We start from the raw sequence: 22,218 nt of genomic DNA, 5'->3' as shown, positions 1-22,218 counted from the left end.
GTTGGCAACAAAATGTGGCAGGGATTGCAAAGGAATGAAGGAAAGAACAAGTCACCTTTTTAGAGGCAATGCTTGTCATATGCCAAATGCAGGTGTAATCTTTGTAATGAGCAGGCTGGCTTACTTAACCTCAATAGGGTGTTGGCGGGCCCCTTTAAGAGATGCATACCTAAAACTTTTTTTTTTAATTGAAAGGCTTTTGGCAAAGTGAACCTGTAAATAGTGATCATCACTTGCAGATAAATATTTAATGTGTGCCCGTAGGCTTGATGCAAGTATGCCATGGTGTGCAGCAAAATAGTTTTTGTAAAGTTCGGGGATTTTGCATGTCAAAGCCACAATCTGATTATGAGGCACACTGTAGTATGTGTGGGAGGGGTGCTCCAGATTAATTTTGACCACTCGGGGTACTCCAACACGCACCCAACGCATGGTACATGGGCGTTTTCACATTCTGCCCCTATCGGTATACGGTCACCAGAGCCGAAACCACCACATTGAGCTCAGCAGCACAACCCCACAGCCACTGGGCTATTACAGAAGGGACTGGAAAAAAAAGAGCCATATACAACAAAATCCACAAATGTGTGATAAGGCATGTCACCATAACTCCTTTATTAAAATAAGGAGGCATTCGAACAAACGCATACAAAAAAGCTACACAATAGGTCAGATCTCTTTGTAAATGCACCAAGATGAGGCTTTCAATGCATGATAACTAAAACAAGTGTGTGAGGAATCTCACATCCAATAAAGCATGTTACATTTCACAACTGTGCTGTCCCCTGGTAATGGTGGTGCTGGAGTTGTGAGGAAAATGAGTTTACGTGCTACGTAAGGCCAACAAGGCATCAAAATCTCAAAAGCCTGCACCTCCAAGACAATACAACATAGACAAGCATTAAGCAAATACGATAAACCCAACACGACTGCTTTAAATGCCGCACTAACATTTAAAAGACACCAATTATGCGAAAAAATGAATAAATTAGTAATACATTTAGCACACGTGCTTGAAAAGGCCAGCCAACACCTTGTTCCCACTAGACGCACCATAAAAGGAAAAATATAGCATAGCAACTGCAGTAGAACCTCTCTAACATGCTTTTCACAGGCAATAGCACCCAGATAACACTATGCAAGCATGCTGCTATACTTAAAGGCATCAGCAAGATCATAACCATAAGAACCTATCAGTAAAGAATGTGCTAGCAGGCTTCTACTGTACAAGTCTAATGGTGACTTCAAGTAACTTTAAGTGCAAGGATATACTAAGAGAGCAGCATTTTTTCAGTGATGAGGCTTGCCCAGTAGGCTACCTTGCTTATGTTAAACCAACCTGCTTTACTATGTAGCCTCAACAATGAAGCATCATCTTTAGTTCCGCAAGGTTTCTCATGTAAACTGGAAGACCATACGATCACAATCAGCCTGTATAAGTCCACTGCAGGACAAATACCCTCTATTATGAATATCCAATCACCCTTGCAATTTTTTAGCAAGCAAAGATAAAAAGGAAAGAAAGCGCTATTAATTCAGGGCATAGAAAGTATCACACAGCTCACTGCAAAATGTATATAGCCACCTAAAGTTACAATGTCATGATTTCAAAATTAAAAAGCATGGCAGGTTTACATTACAGTACTCGCATGTCAACAATGACACCATAAATAAACAATGAAAATTTGTAGTTTGCATTTTTTTTAATGTGATTCTTTACAGCATGAAGAAGGAATGCTTCCACTAACTTCAATATCTTGAGTAAACGTGAAATAAAAGTGCACTGCAGGTGATGAACATTTCTGATTTTGCCTTTTCTAAGGTATTTGCAATAGCATTGGACCCTTGTCAAATGTTTTACAAAATCTCAGTGGTTCACTGTTTCCTCAGTGCACATGAAGCCTCATCACGATTTAGATCATGCCAGTGATAAGCTACATACATTTATGGTAAGACGTTTAACAGAAACACACTGGCAAACTACACTTGTTTCTTAATTGCTTTGCAAGTTCCTTCACAACATGGAAATTACAGTTCTTTCGTTCAGTCAAATTCTGCAAAATCAGTTTTCTCTAACATTTTGTTGACTGTGACAACAGTGGTACATAAAAAAAAATAGATGACAATATTAATACACTTTCACCTGTTTCTTTCAATATGAAACAAGTTAACACCATTGTTTGTAAAAAAGATGTGCTAACACATCAATCTAGGTGCAAAATACTGTTTTAAATAATCACCCTCAAAAGAAAGAAATACTAAAGCTAAAGATGTCTTGCTGAAAGAAGAAAACTTCTTGCAAATGCGCTACGCTGGGGTACTGGAAATGAGCTTCCAATTTGGACAAATAATGAAGGAGAATGATACAAATAATTTAGTTTTTGTGGAGGTAATGGACACAAGAAGATGGTGATTAATTGCAAGGCTGCCGTAAGCCTTCCATTAGTGTGCCTTCTCGGGGAAAATTCCTTCACGAGGCCATGCTTGAAGAATCACGCGAAATTAAACCACTCTCCTCTGCAACAAATGCATCCTCATAAACTTTCTACACCTGGGACAAGGAATGTGCTTCAGTTTGGAAAGGTGATGGAACAGAAATGATAGAAATAAGTTAGCATATGTCACAGTAAGTAACATACAAAATAGTGGTGGGGACAATTGTAATATTGCTCTAAAAATTCCAGGATCACGTCTCTTGGCGCACGATGTCGGTGCCATTTGCAATCTTCTCCGTGAAAAACCTGTGATTCTTGAACAGCCGCCACTCTTCACGGTTGAGACTTTCATCGGCATTCTGCATGTCTGCTTTGATCGCTGAAACTAGCTCATCTGGGCAAGACAAGTCACAGGTGGCAAGACAGTGGAAAAAGGAGAGATGAATGTCACCAAAGAGCAATGAAAATTTCATGACAAGACATATAGCTAAGCATTTTCCTCTCTTCAGCCTTTCAGCCTTTAATTAGTGCAAGTGCAACCATAAGAGCAAAGGAACTTAGGCACAAATAAATTTACATTGCTCTACAGCATCACAGAATCTGATTTCAGAATGACCCAAGTCAACACAATGTCTATGATACCCCAGAATTTATATGTATGATTACACTAATGCACGCTGACTACCAGGCATTTCAGGGAAGACCTTAAAGGCACACAGAGACTAATCAGTTCAAATTTGGAAATGATACCTATGTAAGGTAAATTGTGATTCAGACAGTGATGACATATATCACATGTGCGGCTAGTAAGCAAATTCTGCAAATAGCAGCTGAACTGGTGCACACCCTCGCATTGCTGGTTTGTGAGCACACATGATCAGCTGTGAAGCCACCCAACTATCAGCTTCATGACATAGCAAGGAAGCGCAAACATGTCACAAAAGAAAAGAGGGCAACCAGGCACTGCCCCTTGCCTACTTGTTTTCTTATGTAGTGTGAATGTGGTTTTCTACTATGTAGAGTATGCACCAACTAGGCCCACGGCAAGTACATGTACTTTTACATAAGTTGCAACAGCTGCCGCGTCTTTTGCGGCAGTCATTGTGAAGCAAAGCTAGAACTAGCCACAAATAACTATGTTATTGTGCATTATTAGTAGTCACATCCAGTGGTGCAGCGGGGGGGGGGGGGGGGGGGCTGACTGGGCTTCAGCCCCCTACCCCAAAATTTTTCTGACCGACTCTCCCTGCTCCCTTTTATGCCTGGCATGTCGCCTATGAACAAAGGTGCATATCCTTCGAACGCCTGCCCCAGTCAAGTACAGGATGACACATGCCTGCAGGTAGACCAGGGGCCTGCTGAGGGTAATGGTTGTATCATTATGCACTAAGCTTCGGAAACCTGACGGAGAATAATCGAACCTTAGCCTCCCTGAAAAGTCCTGGCGAAGCGCCTGGTTGCATCGTAGCATTTATAGCTTCATTCCCTAATTACAGTTAAACCTCGATATAATGAACTTCAATATCACAAAATTCTCAATATAATGAAGTATTTAACTTTTCATAACCTCTTGTCCATATAACACATATTTATAACTTAAGTATAACAAAGTGTGTTTGTATGTGATTTTAATATAACGAAATTTCGCTTCCGCCGCAAACGAATGCCGAGACAATAAATGGCAACTTCCGGGACGCAGACGGTCAAATGATTGAATTACAGGCAGCTGCTTGCTAACCCACCTCTCAAATCGCGCATGGCCTGACAAGAGCGACCGCCGAAGTGGAGCCGCATCATGTTCGGTATAAACAAGTGTGATAAGATCCTATCGCGGCCCGCGCACTTTGTGCTTTAGGTGCGAGTGAAAGTGTGCGAGGGGGAGACGAGAAAGATGGTGGCTTCATGAGTGCCGCCTTTCCGCGCGAGAAAAGGGAAAGAGGGGAGCGGAGCTCGCTCGCGGTGACGCGATGAAGCGCGCGGCTGGGGGTGGAGTGGGGGAATAAGTTGGCACTTCGCGATTTCTGGCGCGAGTCTCGGCCGCGGTTGCGCATGGCTGTAAGCACGGCTGAAAGCATACGCAGCCGTGCACCCTGCTATAGAGGTAATCTGCCGCGCGTGCAAAGAGTGAGCGCGCCGAGACGGTGTGGCATCATGTTAGCTGTCTTCCTGCGCGTTTAGTATTGGAGGCTGCGCAATCTCGAGTTTCGGTGACTCGTTGGAGCGAAAGGCCGACGAAGCATTCGCCATCAGCTGCAGGGGCGGAGTGCATGCGAAAGTGTGGTTGGCTTCGTTGCCGATTACCAAATTCATCAAAATAAACTGCTTTCTCATTAAAATTAGCTTTTTCTTTTTTCAATTGGCCGATAATTCCGAAAGTTCTGCGGCTGCTTTCCTTGTAAGAAAAATCGATTGGCGACTGTACTTATTTGCATTAAAGGTCGAATTTCAATACAACGAAATTTCGATATAATAAAGCAAATTGCTGATTTTACCTACTTTTTTACCTATTTTGTTATATCGAGGTTTAACTGTATTATGTGCACAGCGACTAATCAAAGCATAAAAGTCGGGAAACAAAAAGCATGTGTCATACCCCTTTAACTTAATATCTTTCCATTACTATTTCTGAATGTGATTATTCAACACTGGACAGCAACGATTAACCCTTTATCACATGGTGTATCATAAATGGTACACACGTTCTAGAACATCCTCTATCATAACAGAATTGAAAAGAAAAAAAATTATGTATTCACAAAGAATCTTTCTCCTCTCTAGCAATGAAATACATAGCAACTTCAGTACTGGAAATAATTTTTGAGTTACTTTTCTTTTAAAATATGTATGGTGAAGCACAGTTACATACAAATGTAGTTCACACAATGTGTAAAAAGGTCATTGTTTAAATAAACAAGATATTTTCACAAAAGTATGGATAGCTGGGCTAGTTGGTAATGCAATATTAGAAAAACTTAGAGCGCTATAAACACACGAGACATAGAAAAGGAACACACACCACACGGTTTCTGCTAAGCGCATGTGGTGTGTGTTCCTTTTCTGTGTTCCGTGTGTTTCTAGCGCTATAAGTTTTTCGAATAACACATTTTCAGTCTAAGCACTTTAAAGCAGCACGCAAAAAATATCAAGGTGTTTATTTGCCGATTTTTAGCCTACCGAGATGTTTTGATAGAGAAATACATTCGGGTGGTTTTGTGAGGCTAGCATTATTGAAGCTATCATATATGATACAGCATGCAGTTAGAGGTTGTTTTGAGGAGCAGAGTAGAGATTTGAGTAGAGTAGGCCTAAACAAAAGCTTGTATAGCCTTTTCTTTTTAAAGAGAAAATAAGAATTAATGCAGTAAGGGTTCAAGAGATGACTTTTCGGCAACATATAATCACATTAAAGGGACCCTGAAACGCTTTTGACGATTTTATACAAACGTACTGAGTCGTCAGAGTAGGTCCTTCTGATCATTAATTGACACATCTAAGTGCTCTGCGTAAAGCGTGTAATTTATTATAAGGTTTTAAAAATGCACATCGCTGCCGATCGTAGCGCACTGCTCGGCGGAATTTTAAGCCGCCCCTACCCATATGACCGAAATCACCCATATGACGTCAGTGGGGCGAGCTATCCGATTGGCTGACCAGGGCACGTGATCGATAATTTTTCCAACTTTATGGTAAACAAATGATCTTCGTAATAGTTGGAATGTTAGTTAATTTGTTCTTATAAAAAGAAAGTAGCATAAAGAGAATGCACAAGAACAATTTTTCAGTACACTTAAGCACTTCCGGCACACAGCAAGTGTCGTCTGCTTGTGTTACAACGTACAACGACGAGAGCTCCGCGTTTAGAGTTGGTCTCAGTCTTTTCGCGAGCACTATGATTCGACTTTGTTGCCTTGTGGACTGCAAACGTAGCGACTGGCAATATGTCAAGCTGCGACATCGTGTCCCTCTGCAAGGCAGCGTACGAGCGCACTGGCTGCTGCGCATCGGACTGCCGCTATACGATCGGTGCCAGGATTTGCGCGTTTGTGGCCGTCACTTTACACCGGAAGATTACTAACGCAATAGCGTTTCGCGAGTCCCGTATTAGGGCAAATATAAGCGCAAGGGGACAGGGTCTGGCCGCTTGACTGTGCCGTAACGGGATGAGCCGAGATGAGCAGAAGGGCAAATGTGAATGGTCTGCACGGTGCAGCCACCTGGTGGCATAGAGCTCAACCATACACAGTAGCAGCAACGAAGCGTATTCTTCTTTGCTGCTGGTGCGTATTTTTCGCAGGAGTGTAATCATCAACACGTTGTTTTTATAAATGTTTAAAATGTTTTACACTTGGTTACAACAATATTAGCGCTTTGTTTGGCTGGTTAAGCGCTGCGCCAACAAGTGTCTGGACCGTGCAGACCGATCAGGCCGCTCACGTACGTCTACGCCAAAGTTCCTTCAACAGCTTGAGTTCATGCCTCCAGTCATTTGCCGAAATGACCAGCTTGCCTGTGGTTAACGAAATACCAGACACGTTCGGCGCTACGACAGAATGCTCGCAACGCACGCTGCTTCGATAGCTCTCGCTTGGGGTCGACAGCCAAGCGGCTAGCGGAGAGGTTTCGCGCGGGCGGGGGCGGGCTCCAAAACAACCGGAAGTGGACGATGTGACGTCGCATCGTGACGCAGGACCAGTGAAGGCGGAGCTTAGCTCCGCTCGCTCGGTGAACGAGTTGAGGAGGAAAAGCGTGGCTGGGGAGGAGGGTAACTTCTAATCGCTTGTAGCTCCATTAATACGTAACGCTTCACTTAAATTGTGGTGCGAATGTTCTACTTAAGCTGTACCCTACGCGTCTACAAAATTTGTCCGAACCGTTTCAGGGGCCCTTTAATGGATCAGGACGTAAGTCTAATTGAAAGTCTAATTAAAGCATGAGCTAAAATTCATTAATATTTTAGTTCACCCATGAAGGTCCAAGAAGAATGTGCCAGCCAGATTTTATTGTGACAGAGCTTTACGAGCTTCCTGAATTGTGCTTTATTCTTTCTAACGCTAAAACTAATGCTAATGCTTTATAGAGTACACTGGGCACTTATGGGAGCAAAACACAATGCAGTTCTTTGAAGGAACGTTATACCTTGGAGCCTTCTTTAAAGAAATGCTTACAATAGACGAGTCAACACAAACCTTAAACAGGCCTAATTTTCTTTCCAATTTCGTAATTACCATTTTAGTTTTTTATTCTTTGTTACAGAGGTGTTTTGCACCCATTTCAGTGGATGCCAAGTGATCCAGTAAATTAAAGCACCAATATGTGCCCACAGGAAGTCTAAATCAGTTAAGAGACAGGAGGAGAGCAGTGTGGATCAGATGTGGGTAGCCAATATTCTAGCTGACATTAAGAGAAAGAAATGAAGCTGGGCAGGCAATGTAACGTGTAGGGTAGGTAACAAGTGGATTAATAGAGTTACAGAATGAGTGCCAAGGGAAGGGAAGCGCATTCGGGGACAGCATAAAACTAGGTGGGGTGATGAAATTAAGAAATCTGCATGCACAAGTTGGGTTCAACTAGCGCAAGGCAGGGGCAATTAGAGATTGCAGGGACATGCCTTCGTCCTGCAGTGGACATAAAGATAGGCTAATGATGATGATGTGCCTACAAAACACATCTAAAGGCTACAAAACATAGAAATCAGTTAGAACAGGAAAGAAGGCTGTGCTGAAAGCAATAAACCACAGATGCTCACCTAGAGAGCTGAAGTTCTTTTCGGGCCTCAGATAGCCCAGCACTACAACCTTGAGCATTGCCCCATAGAAGTCTTGGTCGAACTTGTGCATGATGTGAGTTTCCTACACCAATGAAATGAGATTAAGAATAAGTGACATTTATTTAACATGCAGATTTGTTTCGCTTGTTTTAAGCAGTGAATTGTGCACACCAAAGTTAAATGGACCTAATGTTATAACTCTGCAAGCGAAATCAAACAAGTGACATATGACATATAACTATGACATGTAACCACAGCACTCATTTAAGAAAAAGAAGAAAAAAAAAGAACGGTGCTTGAAACATATGCCCTCAGATGCTCTATAATTATTTTTGGAGTAACTTACATGATATTTAACGAAAGTAGCATGCTTAACAGAAAATTAGAGTTCAACCCAATTTAAACTTGAAAACGTGTTGGTTAGGTTTCTAAAATTTTGTAAGCTTGGCACAACACCTGTGATACAAGTCGTGGGTGAAAACGACTGGGAGCTATGCGAGTCAGTAAATTTATGTTGTTGTGTTGTTATAAGCTTTGCTCATGAATCTATATGCACCAGTTAGCAGCATCCACTGTGGACTCTCATTACAGTGCTTCCAAGGTAGACTCGATAGCCCCATTTTTTCTTGTTCACAGGCAACAAATAAGACTACTATATAACATCAGAGTAACAAGACTGATGATGACTTAGCTAAATTTTAGCTCATATTTCGCTGCAAAATTCTCAAACACTGCAATACCTGCAGCAGCTTCTTTGATTTCTCATTCAAGGTCCAACCGATTCTAAGCTGAAATCTCACTTTCATATATGAGCAAGGCAATACAGCAAAATAACCAAGATGTGGCCAATACTGGTTTCCCTTCCTACAAGATCAGTTACACAATGAAAAATGTAAATTTGATCCAGTGGCGCTCACATGTTTCGAAATGGCTGTTCAAAGTTGGCTGCTTTGTTGGTAAAAGGTCCTAATACAAAAGTTTTATATGGGCTATGGATTATTATGCAATGCTCTGTGACATTTAAAATTTTTTAAGAGGTGGTAGGAGGAGGAAGCGCGGGCACCAAAGCGCATTTGTTTTGATACTGCTTTCTTCAGGGAATCATAAGGTTTACATTATACAACACTTAAGCTATAACTAATGCTTGAAGTAATCACGGGCTGCCAGCCAAAATAAAACAAAAGAGGTTTTAATTAACTGCAGCTGCAAACCACCCAAGTTCAAATTAACATGTGCCAAAGGCATGCCACACTTAAGGACATTACCTCAGGTCACCATCAACATGGCAAAGTATGCTCGCCTCAATCCTAGACAAAAAAAGGAATAACACTACCCCTGTATATTCCAGAAGGATGTGCAGAAACACTAAAAAGCAGCAGATGGCAGCACCATTTGCCGAGAACAAGGCACAACTGCCGTTGAAAGTTATTGGCATCAACACAAATAGCAGCTGCAGCCTGCAGCTGCAAGCGAAACAAAGTAAGTCACATATGTCACAGTTACTGCAGCCTGTCTAGCAAGTTTTCGTGCCACAGCAGCTGTGAAAAGCTCATTTATTTTCAGTCTGAGGTGATGTATCGTGTGGCTGAAAAGAGCTTGAGAGTCTGCAATTCTATGGACGAGTGTGTCATGAATGTGTTAATGCCACTTCACTTGTGCTGCAATATTTCTTCAGTTGCAAGGAAGCGAAATGAAATAAGAGCAACAGGAACAAAATGTAATATCATTGTATCGCATAATCTTCAGCTGATAAGTCAATCATGTTTGTCACTATATATGCATGATATTTTGGCAGTACATAACAGTAATCATTGGCAATTATCTTTCATATTCTAAATCTAACTTTTTTGCTTGTATCTTGAATACTGCTGAATGTTGCAAAGTAGACACCAAATAAGAATAATTATCGGGAGTGTCATAGCTTGTAAATTACCCAGTGTATCACTAAATATAAGTGATATGTGTGGGCAGAACACTACACTATGGACAACATTTTTTTCAAAATTCTAGATAATTTCTTTCATTTGTAGTAGCCTTATTACAGCTGAATGGTGTAAAGCAGAGGCTGAATGGGAACATTTGCCACGTAACGATTATACAATGACAAACTAGCTTTAATAACCTTAATATAGGAATCCGCATGGATGTTCGAAGCCAGAAAAAGAAAGCCGAGACAAATTGATGCTCGAGCCATTATCCACACACTGGCATGGCCACCACACCACCAGTATTGACGCTAGTAGAATTGTTAATGTTTTTTGCCCCAGCACTCACCACAGACTTTTTCTCATTCTTGTAGTATGGGTTCCAGCCAACGCTCATCACCATCTTGTTGACAGGGCCATCATTGACAGAAGCCCAACCGTAGTAGACTCCACAATCCAGTTCCGCAGGAATTTTTGACACCAGCTCTTGCGAGAAGTTGGCTGTTATGAGAAATCGTATGTGATACCTGTTATTGATTTCGCAGCTTCCTTATATATTTCAGTGAAATATTGCAGAATAAAGCAGAGTAGCTAACAACTTCAGATGACTGCAGTCTTGTTTACAAAAAGAAAGCTCTGCAACAAACAGCAAACTGCTAATGGGCTGATGCAACAGATGCCACATAATAGAAGTCAAGAGCTGTTCTATACCATGTGAGCCCCGACAAAGCACAAGCTGTAGTAATATTTAAACAACACAAACACAATGCCTATTGTCTTGTCTACAAATGTACAATATAAAAGCTGACATATATATACTTCAGAAAACAAAGGTGCATTTTTTTTTTCTTAAGCAAGAAAACAAGAGACAGTCACGTTAAGTGATATCTACTCATATAAATCATAGCAAGTGGTGAAACTGATAAAGATAAGGAATTCAAAATAATCTCCTTAGAGCAGTTCAGTGAAAACAAAAGATAAGGTGTTACAAGAGAAGACCACACCACGAAATGCTTGTGCACCAAAGATACTCAAAACAAACTTAGTAGTAGTGATCAACAGGCAAGGCCAATCATCTACATAATATTCATCAGTCAAATGTGCTTGGGTGAATTACAGCCCCAAAAAAAAGTCCTTCAACAAGTGCTCAAAGTTACGTATCCAGGGAAAACATGGGGAGGGCGGGAGATGGAAATTCAAGACTATGAGCAAAATGAGAACAAGGTGACAGCAGGAGCCAATGTTTCGACAAGTGGACTTGTCTTCTTCAAGGCAAGTCCACTTGAAGAAGAGGAGTCCACTTGTCGAAACGGTGGGTTTTGCTTTCACCTTGTTCTTGTTTTGCTCAGAGTTATGTATGTGACACCGAGTTCACATTCAGTGGACATAGACAATTTTAGCAATTATAGCTTAATTATAAGATTTCAAAATAATTACTGCCTTCCTGTTGTTTCCAAATTTGCATGCATTATATGAAGCACCAAGGCTGTCCTCGGCAAACTAGGCACGTTCTCTTAGTTTTTGCAGGTGGCTATAATCCGCGACTATAGCCAATGAGTTTTTAAGACTTGATTGTGCGTATATTTTCCTAGCTACTTGCCTTTCTTTTTTCTTGCTTAACCCCCCCCCCCGAACGCCTGCACTACTGCCTCACTTCACTCTGGCACAGAGACTGTGGGCGGCTGGTAGGGAGGCAACATGATGCCCCAATGCAATGCACTACCACATTGATGTGGTGATATAAAGGAAAAGTTCAAAAATTGTGTAGGTTAATTACAGCCTTTGCACTATATTACTGATCCCGGTGACCAGGGTAGTTGGAGAAGTATGGGAGAGGCCTTTGCCCTGCAGTGGGCGTAACCAGGCTGATGACGATGACTGATCCAAATGCTCCACAGCATTATAACTGTATTAAGTGCAGGTTAAGTATGACTTTTGGTGAAAATTCAGCAGGTGCTCAAAAGCATCATATATGGGCAACATATTAAGGTGTGTAGTTTAATTAGACAACTGAAATTCTTAGTGCATCTGCACGAAACCTACAGCTTCATTGGAAATTGGCCTATGATTCTGCAAGGTCCCATGACTCTGCTGTCATTTTTTTAAATGCATGCAAACAATGACAAAAATTGCATCATATTATTGAAAATACAGTATTTTGATGACACTGAGATTGCGCAATTGCTCACAATGAAGGAAAACAATAGAACTAAGGGGCTTGCCACAGGTTCTGTGCTGCCCGAGTCCTACATGCATGTAGAGCAAAATGTGGGTAGAGCAAAATGTGGGGAAACGTAAGGACACTGTGTTCCCATATAATTACATGTAAGAGTGACATGTAATCACTCTGCAGACATTTTATAAACATGGAGTAGTGCCAAGAGTATATTTTTGAACCTGGATTAAGCAGCTGTTACTTTGGATATTGTCAAATTATGCTGTCTAATCAAATTTTGTAATGGTGGCATATTCAGCCAGCCAGAGAGGCTGTAGCAGTTCTGTGAGCCAATCAAAGCTGAAGATATGGTGAAATTGTCCAAAGTGGAGTACATGTAGGAAGGAATTCCTTGCTCCATGCCAGAATATCACCTCAGATTAAAGTAGAAAACAAGATGCGCTGGAGTAATTTCAGAACTGGTTGCATTTGAACTTATGCTGATAGTACTCCACTCCTCCGTTTTGGTGCTAGCACAGCCTTTGCCTAGCCAAGCTTTCATTAAATTGCAGTGTTTCCTGTGCTCTTGAGCTTATTGCTTGTATGACAACTGGTGCAGGTCTAAATGCCCCCAAGTTGACAGGCATTTGATAATGCATATGTTGATGAGGCCGCACAAATGGATAGTTACTTATGCAAATGCTCCACAGCATTATAAGTGCGTTTCAAGAACAGCGTAATTGCACAAATTTACTCAGTTTTCCCAGTGAGGAGTAGCAGGCTAGAGACATGCTCTCCGACCTCTCCTTCTTTTCTTCATTAACATTTCCTTCTCAATTTCTTGAAATAACAAAGGTCAAATGAGCACCCATTTACTGATGGCTTATTAGTCTGCTTTTTCCTGTTGGTAACATAATTGCAATGTTGCGATGTGTTATAATAAAGAAACTTAGTAATAAATGCATCTGCATATTATTGTTCAATATTCGTATTAGAAAATTTTGATATTCACACATTCATAGTGTGCGCTGACTTCAACCGACAGTAATCTTCAGCAACATGAGGGAATGTCGATACGATAAATCAAAAAATTTTAAAAAAGACATATTTAGGTTTTAGTGTCATAAAATTATGCACAGTCTGAGGAGTAAAACAGAGCAACGGCAAGTGTGAACAAGCAGTCTAAAGTATTTAAATACGTTGCTAAGTGTTTGATGTAATTGTTCTGCGGAAACCTGCAAGGTAGAGAGAAGTAATTAATAAAGGGAGAATTCGACATTCACCCAATTGTAGCAATTGCTACAAAGGAAACCTATGCGGGTTCCTTGAAAGAAAAGCCTGGTAAGGCAGCTGCCCTAAAAAGGCAGTAGTCCCGGGATAGAGTCTCAGACGAGGACGAATTATTCTTCAACTACGCAGCTTTTCTTTCGAGGAACCAGTATGGGTTTCCTTTGTAGCAATTGCTACGACTGGGTGGATGTCTCATTTTCCCTTAATAATTACTTCTCTCCACCTTGCAGGTTTCCGCAGAACTGTTACGTCACACTCTTGCCTTTGCTTCGAGTTGTTGATAAATTCGACTTCGCCCAGCCATCTGCTAGCCGCCTAGTTAGCTCTGATGGTAGGGCAACTGCCCCAGAAAGGCAGTGGTCCCGGGTTTGAGCCCTGGACCTAGACAAATTTTTATTTAACTATGAGGTGTTTCTTTCGAGGAATCTGTATGGGTTTTCTTTGTAGTGATTGCTAAGATAGAGTGGATGTCTAATTTACCCTTTATTAATGCTGCTTAGTGCAGTACACCATGCCATACGACCTTGTATTTCAAACTATGCAGTTTGTGTTCACATGTCATCTTTGCGGTTTTGGTTTCCTGTATGTGTTGATTTTATTGAATAATGTGGTTGATATGCAAAACAGATTCATTATATCATACATTCCTTAGTTGTGAGCGCAAATTTTTCATTTAGGCGGGCTACAATGTTGTGTATTAGCATGGCTGTTTCACAGATGTCTGTCTAACTTCACTTGTGTATTTTGCTATGCTGTTGTGTTCCAAATGCCAAATGTGTATGCAAGGATAATAATGAAAGTGCAGCAGGAATTGCTGTTTTAAGTACACTTGGAATCAAACCAGGTGCATCCCATAAGTTTGCTCTGACCAGGTTTAATAAGGAGTGGGATCACAAAGCACAGTTTTGCAGCTCAACAGAGAGCAAAGAATGATGGAGACTGAAAAAAAGAAACATGAAAGGCTTTTGCGATGATGGAAAGAAAGTAAAAAAAGGTGTATGCACTCTTAGAGCTTTTCTAACCTTTGTGGTACATGTGCAAACAAAAAACTTGAACAGCCTCAATAAAATCCTGAATTTCTCCTCTTCTAAGTGTGAGTAGTATATTATTTCTTACATCCTGGTAGTATAAACGAAAGTTTCTTAGGCTCCAGTAAATGGCAGTAATATGTCTGTCAGCTTAATTGGTCATCCTGCTATTTGCTTTTCAAAAAAAGACAAATGGAAATCTGAAACTATGGCTAATATTTGGTACATAATTACAAAGAGATTCCATCGAAAAATCTTCAGAAATTTCAGCACCATGTTCAGCATCCCCATTTTGCAGACATTTCAGCATTCCCAATTCAGCGTGCAAAATTTTGCCTAACATACAATAGCTTTTAACACAGAATGCCAGAACCACAGCAACCCTTTCACCCTCCCATATGAAAAAAACTGCAGCTGCCATCTCCGCTTAGAGGCAACAGGGACGCATTAGCCTCTATATGTACTTGTTTACTTGTGCCCATGTGGGTATTATTACTTGCCACTGTGGTTAAAATTACATTCTGGGGTTTTACGTGCCAAAGCTGTGATTTGATGATGAGTCATGTGATAGTGAGACTGCAGATTAATTTTGACCACTTGAAGTTCTCTAATGTGCACCCAATGCACGGTACACAGGCATTTTTGTATTTCACTCCCACTGAAATGTGACCACCACGAACAGGATTCGGTCCCACACCCTTAGGCTTAGTAGCACAATGGCATAACACAATGGCATAGCCACTACACCACCATGGCATGTCGCTGTGGTTCAGCTGCTTTGGCATTCTGTTGCTGATTACAAGGAGAATCCGATCCCCTGCCTCCATGGTCACATTCCAATGGGACAGAAAGCAAAAACACTCATGCACTCAGATTTACGTTTATCCCTCCACTACACCATCCTTCGTAGCCCCCCATATGTGTCTATATAAATCTAGACTGATAAAATATTTTTCAAAGCTCCAGTTTCGGTAATTTCACAGTATTACCTGAGAAAATGAAGGTCAAAGTTCCACATATTGAATTTTGCGTTGTAACCTTGGAGCTAGTACGTCAGTGTGACGTCACAAATTCCAAAGCATGTTTTCGTATTTTGTCCGCTGTGGCTGAGTAGTAGTCTTTGAAGCTTGGTAAACATAATATTCGGCTTGTTTAGAATATTATATAGTCAATTTTTACTGATAGAACGTTATCTATGCATGAGCAAACATTGTCAAAATTTATGACGGTGAGCTGTTGCAGGAACTTCAAGGTGACTTCTCCATATGTCTCGTATTTGAACAAATTCTGGCTTATCAAGCCCTTTTTCATGGCAAGAGTGTCCTTTTTTGATACTTCAGATGGGTAATTTGCTAATACAGCTCAAATGATTTCTCTATATTGACTCTCTAAATCTCATAATTTGATATTGATTTTTGTCTTAGTTATTAATAGAACTCAGCCCCAGAAACCAAATGCAGTAACTTTTGTTTGTCCCACTTTTGTTTTGGAATGTAGAAACATATGAGCTACTGTGGATGAATGAAATGCAAGTAAGTTGTACCTAATTGGAATGCATTCTTTTTGTTCCCACCATCCCCAGTTCCTGTGATGTTGGTATGGTTTTGCCTTGCATGCTTAGTTTTAGGCTTACATAATTACTGGTGAATCGATTTGTTTAGTGATGTGAAATTGTAACATTGGATTGGTTTAGATTCAGAAAGTGCTTTACTTCATAATTTCTCATTCATACTTCATTTGTCCACGGCAGTGCAAGCAAACATGAGCACTCAAAATATTTTGGAACAGTTGGCATTTAAAATGGCCTTCTTGTATCGCCCGAAAGGCGAAGCAGTCGATTGCGAGAGCAAATTATAGATAGCTATAAGATGTAAGGATAGTAGTTTTACCAGCCGTATAAGCTTGTAAACATTCCCTTACTAACTAAATTAACAAGCACGGTGTCACGCACGCACAGGTAAACATGAACACATCTCGCTCGATGACCGCGGAATCTTGCCGTCAATACGCTGGAGCGGCGAATCGAGGAAGCAGCAGCGAGCGAATTTACCTTCGTACATGTCTCGCTTCAACGCCACCGAAACGTCGAAGGCACAGCGCATATGAAGCTACCGGCACTAACGCGCACCCAGCAAACATCGCAGGCCCGCGCGGGCGCGCACTTTGGCTGGCCACATCGCAGATCACTTTCAAGATACGGCGCTCCCGTGGCCGCAGCAGCCGCCACACCCCGTGCCTAGCGCGCGACAGGAGAGGGCGCGCTTTCGGCCCGCCTTCCTCGCTCGCGCACGCGAGATTGAGCCGCGTCGCCGGCTCACCCTCGCACTCAGAATACGGCGCGCGGCGACGATTTTATCAGCCTTGGCGGAAATGCGGCTGGAGTGTCCATCCCAATAAAAAAATTAAAAGAAAAGGTATTTTCATGGGAGAGTCTCGTGGCTAAGTACAGCTGGATGGATCTTGTACATGAGCTGCCTACGGGACTTCCGACTCGGTGTTGAGAAAATAAAATGCCCGCAACGGTAAAGATCGTGCAGGCACTTGTGATTAAAACTATTGTGCAAGATGAGTCAGCTGGAAACAGATGCACCTTCCTATGCTTAATTAAGAAATTAAAACAGTGCAGCAGCAGAACAGCTGCACCCATTGCATGATCGATTTAATTTATTGTGACGTGACACAGCCACAGCAGGGGTTTATTACGTCAGTACAGCCGGAAGGAACAAGCAAACAATGACGAAAGGAACTAGAAATAAATTGACACTTCTACCATGAAAATCAAACACGGCAATGTACAGCATGTGCTGTGGTATTTGATCAGAGGGAGACCTAACTCAAGTAAAGAGAATTAAAGCATTTTATGAAACTTTGTCTTAAACGGCCCCTCACCAGGCGTGGACATTTTGAGCTGACAAGCGCCGTGCATACAATGCGCGCAAACGATCGTGTCTGCTAAGTATTACATCGCTACGCGCCGCGGAGAAATGATGGCTTAGTGGCCTAAGCAGGCGTGCGAATCAATGGTGGGGATCATAAAACAAAGAAAAAAAAGTGGAAAAAATCAAGAATAAAAAACAAAACACCACATGTTCATAACATTCCGGCCAAGCCGGCCTCGCGCATAAACTCCCGCGTAAGAGCCGGGCGCCGTTTGCCCTTCTCCTCGCGGGCGCCGCGCTCCAAGCAGGAGGGATGACGTAGTGCGCCTACGTACATGTGTCCTTGCTGTGACGTCGCTCTCAGTGACTTGTGACTTCGAGAATTATTCTTTGCCTCTTCCTTCGACTTTCCCACTGCTGCTGCTATGGCTGCATGCTGCTGTCGCGCACACCGCTTCGGGGAGGGGGGTTCAGAGATGGCAGGCGCGAGTAAGAGGGGAAACACGACGGGAGAAACTCGTTTTCACCCCACCGCGTCCAATGCGCACAATACCCTCTGGAGCTCCCTGGCCGACGCCACTTTAGCAGCTGTACAGCTTTAATTATCCGTGACTCCCCTCAGAAGCATTGCAGAAACTACAGGCCAGAGGCGACGCAGATGGAACTGTAGAGAGAAGAGGGAGGAGAGGCAGTTCACATACAAGAGAAGGGGGGAGGTGCAGTGAGAAGGCAAGGAAACGCCACTGCTATACGACAGCGGTTGCGGGGACACAGGATAAGCTTAAGTTCAAGGTACGGTACAGTACGTTGCTGCTATTTCTGAAAAATAAACGCCACGAGAATGTCAAGCGGGCATGAGTATATTGCGCTTAGGTGTTACACTGACGAACGCAAGGGACAGAACGCGGACGTACGTAGCGCAAGTACGTCCGCGTCCTGTCCCTTACGTTCGTCAGTATAACACTAAGAGCAATATAATCATGAACCTCCACCAAATAGCCCCGTTCAGTGCTTTACTAAATGTCAAGAGTGCAACTTATGCAGGGCGCGCAGAAGCAGAGCCACATTATCAAAGCGCACCGCAGGGTTCAGGAGACACTACGGAAGCGGTCGACCGTCAAGTCAACACTCCTGTGCCCGCCGCGTAAGCTTTGTGGCTATGGCATTGCTAGAGGTCGTGGATTTGATCCCAATCGCGGCAGCCGTATTTCGACGGGGACGAAATAGAAAACGCACGTGCACTTAGATTTTGGGACACGTTAAATGACATCACGGTGTCAAAATTAATCCGGAGTCCGCCACTACGGCGTGCCTCGATAATCCGAGTGTGGTTTTCGCATGTACAACCCCACAATCCAATTCAAGTTTAATACTTCTGCCACAATGCGATGTGCCATGTTAGGCAATGACAACGCTCAACGGCTCAACCCTCTCAGGGGTTATAAAATATGGCGCACAACAACGCCTCAAGCAAACACCTCTCCCCGTGTGTTCTGTGTACTACGCAGACAAACAGCAGTGGTGCACGCAAGGTAACGTTTAACATCAACTCACCGATCTCTTGTTAGCCTTAACGTTGAATAAATTAAGCTTTAGCCGTCAACATCACTACTAATTATCGTCAATCAAACCATCCAGCACGGAAAGCTTCGCTTACATCGATTGCCACAGTGCGTGGGATCAGAATAATTTTGGTGTAATCTGTTGCATCGATAGACGAATTAAGGTTTAGAGAAATAATAAAACACACAAACCGGATGTCTGCGTGTATTTGTTTTACTTCGTACCGCAGCAAGAGAGATGTACTTCCGTTTCGTCTGCTTGTTCCCACGTCGTGGAGTCGCGCATGCTGATACCGAAACTATGCAATTTCCTACCGTGTTCCAGCGCGCGATCATGCTCTGTGATCAGTTTGTGTCTGCCTCAATGTTCGTGTAGCACTGACTTATACCGCTAGTCAGGTGTTCTAGAGCACAGCGTGCACAATCGCGCGCCACGCGAAACGAGACAAACACAACAGCTCGCGCGCGACACCATCAGCGGAAGACCGCCGCGCAACAAACCGAGGGGGAAAAAAAGATAGAGAGAGAGAGAGGTTCGTGACGTATGCGTCACGCGATCCATGGAGGTCCGTTAGGGAGAACGCAGGGAAGGAATTTCGCTTGCGCAGGCTAGACGTGGCAAATGGAGAGAGCAGTATACTGAGTAGTAGTAGTAGTAATAGTAGTAGTGTCTCGTGGCAGTGGCACTCACCTCCTGAAATGAGTTTGCGCCACTGAAATGTTCCAGTTTGTTCTCCATTCAATAACCATGAGTATGTAACAAATAGTATGCAGACAAGGGTCCCAAAGTCAATGACTGTAACGGGTCCCTCGGTTCTAATATATATATATATATATATATATATATATATATATATATATATATATATATATATATATATATATAACATATTCAATATGAAAAATTCCTGCGGCTGGACGCTCATTAGAGGGCACGTAACAACTTCCAGCGTATAACAAGAATTGGGGCCTGGTGAGGGGCCCTTTAAACACTATAGTGATTAAGTATCAGCACAGCACTGATAGAAATAAGTTCTGCAAGCAGAGCAACATGCAAAATTTTCCCTCTGACATTTAAAAAGGTCAACTAACGCCTCGCACGTTGTGAATTTCATCGGCATGTTGAAACGTACGAGAGCAACGTAGCACTTGAGATTGATGGACGAAGTGCCACGTACTAACTGCTGTGTTTAGTTCAGATATATACCCCCCCCCCCCCCCAAAAAAAAAGAATAATAAACTGCATAATACTCAATAACTATATAGGGGCTCGCTTGACAATCGGGAAGGAAATTTGAGCCTTTTTTGCTGTTATTCTATAACATATATCATGCAATAGAGCCTTAGGGCAATACCTGGCATCCATTTCTCCCTTTAAAAATTTTAACAGTTCACGAGTGCCAGATATGTTTATGATAAAATGTCATTACAATGTTCTCAAATAGGCTGCAAAACAGCAAGGCAATGCCAGGAATACTCCACAAAGGTTCAGCTGCTGTATAATAGCTACTGAAATACACAGAAAGGAAGAGCTATGTATATATTAAAAGATCTATAGTTTTCTGAACTACGTACGCTATATCCTAGTGATACTTATGAATTTAGTGTCAGGACAGAAATCAACTACTGAAGTGGAGTCTACTCAGATGAAAATAATTTGACCAGAGCTCAGTTGTGCGATTTGTAGCTTGTGCCTCTCTCTTTTCGTTGTTGGCTTGTAGTGGCAAATTTAGCTTCAATTATAGATAAATTGAAACTGTGAAATGATATCGTGGTGAAAGTTTTCTCTGCGGCCGACTCATGAAGGAAAAAAAAAAGGGGGGGGGGGCAGTCAGGACCGGCAGGAATTAACCGTTTTCCAGTTTGTAATCTTGCAGAAGTTTAGCCAATATATGTATTACTGAACATTAACAACGGGCCCCATACGCACGTATGTTGCAGTTTTCGCATCTTAAGTAGTTTTGCTAGCATATAAAACTAGTTTCCTTTATCAGAGTTTAAAATTCTGAGAATGTAATGATAGAAGTGCCTCCATGGTGGAGCTAGGTGAAATGAAGAAAAAAAATATATTTTTACGCCGCGCAAGGTAAAGCATCATAAGACGACCTGTTTATTCCGTTTATTTCGTCCATTCAGACCACAGAGTTGATTTTCTATCTTCAATGAGCTCGATTATCAGATCTACATTAAAGATGTTGAGCACACCCGAAGAAAGATCAAGCAGAGCAGCAAGATCTAGGTCAAGTGTGTTTGAAAACGACCATGTGCCAGCAGCGCTCGACGTGCGACGCGAGTTCTTAGTATTAAACTCTACTCGGGAAACGTAATCCACGCGCTATACACGGTACGATCCAGCCACGCAGAAATATCCAGAAAGATTAAAGGAAAGCAGGAAAAAGACATTAAACCGAGGTTTACTCACCTGACGCAATAAATGTTTAATCAACAGGCCCGCGGCGAGAGGCGCACGAATCAATCGAAGCCGAAAGCGATTAACCTTACGCACCATTCCATATCTTACGCAAGCTGCTGAAAGGCCCTACTCCATCGTCTCAAAACGCCGGAAATCTTGTAAGGAAAAACCGCCGGCACAAAGGTTTCGGCTAGCGGAACCAGCGACAACAAAATGCCATACAGGTACAGGGCGCTATCAGATTGCCGGCTTCGAGGAGTGCGCTGGTAATCAGTGCCGGTGGCTTGTAGTACGCGATACTTATATAAGAAACAAGTACGCACGAGGGAGCGCCGGTAAACGCATTTTTCCAGGTGCTTGCCTTGCCCGCACCTTGACATCCATTGAAGCAGGGACGGATAAGAAGCGGAATTAAATCACTCACCGGTGGGTATACCCAACTGCTTGCTGCCTCGGCCGAACCCTTTCACTACGGTGCCACGAAGAAACAGCGGCAAACACTTGACGCCGTTAGGAGACAGCTTGGACGGAAATACTGGCATTGGAGATTTATAGGGTGCAACTCGACAATTGCAGAACCGGAGTACAACTTGGCAGCCAAACGCGAGGCTGGTGCGGTTAGCGAGTGTGTAGTGTGCCGTGTGTCCACAGAACGCGCAGACGACTTGTTTTTGTTCTGTCTTTTAACGGATCGAGTCGATATCTAGTCGGTCATAACCTCCGAAACCGAAACCGAAAACAACTTCATGCTCGCGGAACCTACT

General features: G+C 42.5%; 1 protein-coding gene across 1 annotated transcript; it reads right to left on the bottom strand.

The window, feature by feature from the left end:
• Positions 1 to 576: 576 nt before the first annotated feature.
• On the bottom strand, positions 577 to 22,120 carry Rfk (Riboflavin kinase). Its single transcript, XM_075692623.1, has 4 exons — positions 21,879 to 22,120; positions 10,477 to 10,628; positions 8,182 to 8,284; positions 577 to 2,829 (listed from the first exon to the last, which is right to left on the bottom strand). The coding sequence occupies exons 1-4, from the start codon at positions 21,994 to 21,996 to the stop codon at positions 2,687 to 2,689; spliced, it is 516 nt and encodes a 171-aa protein (XP_075548738.1). The 5' UTR covers positions 21,997 to 22,120; the 3' UTR covers positions 577 to 2,686.
• Positions 22,121 to 22,218: the final 98 nt, after the last annotated feature.

Source organism: Dermacentor variabilis, chromosome 5, assembly GCF_050947875.1.
Source record: "Dermacentor variabilis isolate Ectoservices chromosome 5, ASM5094787v1, whole genome shotgun sequence".
Classification (NCBI taxonomy): domain Eukaryota; kingdom Metazoa; phylum Arthropoda; class Arachnida; order Ixodida; family Ixodidae; genus Dermacentor; species Dermacentor variabilis.
The sequence above is the reverse complement of the archived record's forward strand: the minus strand, read 5'-3'. Positions and strand labels throughout refer to the sequence as shown.

Bases quoted from the DNA above. Each gene is read 5' to 3' on its own strand.
- Rfk (XM_075692623.1), bottom strand. From the start codon at position 21,996: ATGCCAGTATTTCCGTCCAAGCTGTCTCCTAACGGCGTCAAGTGTTTG. The intron at 8,285-10,476 runs GTGAGTGCTGGG...TCATTGGTGTAG, and splicing joins AGAATGAGAAAAAGTCTGTG to GAAACTCACATCATGCACAA. The intron at 2,830-8,181 runs GTGAGCATCTGT...TGTCTTGCCCAG, and splicing joins AAAGAACTTCAGCTCTCTAG to ATGAGCTAGTTTCAGCGATC.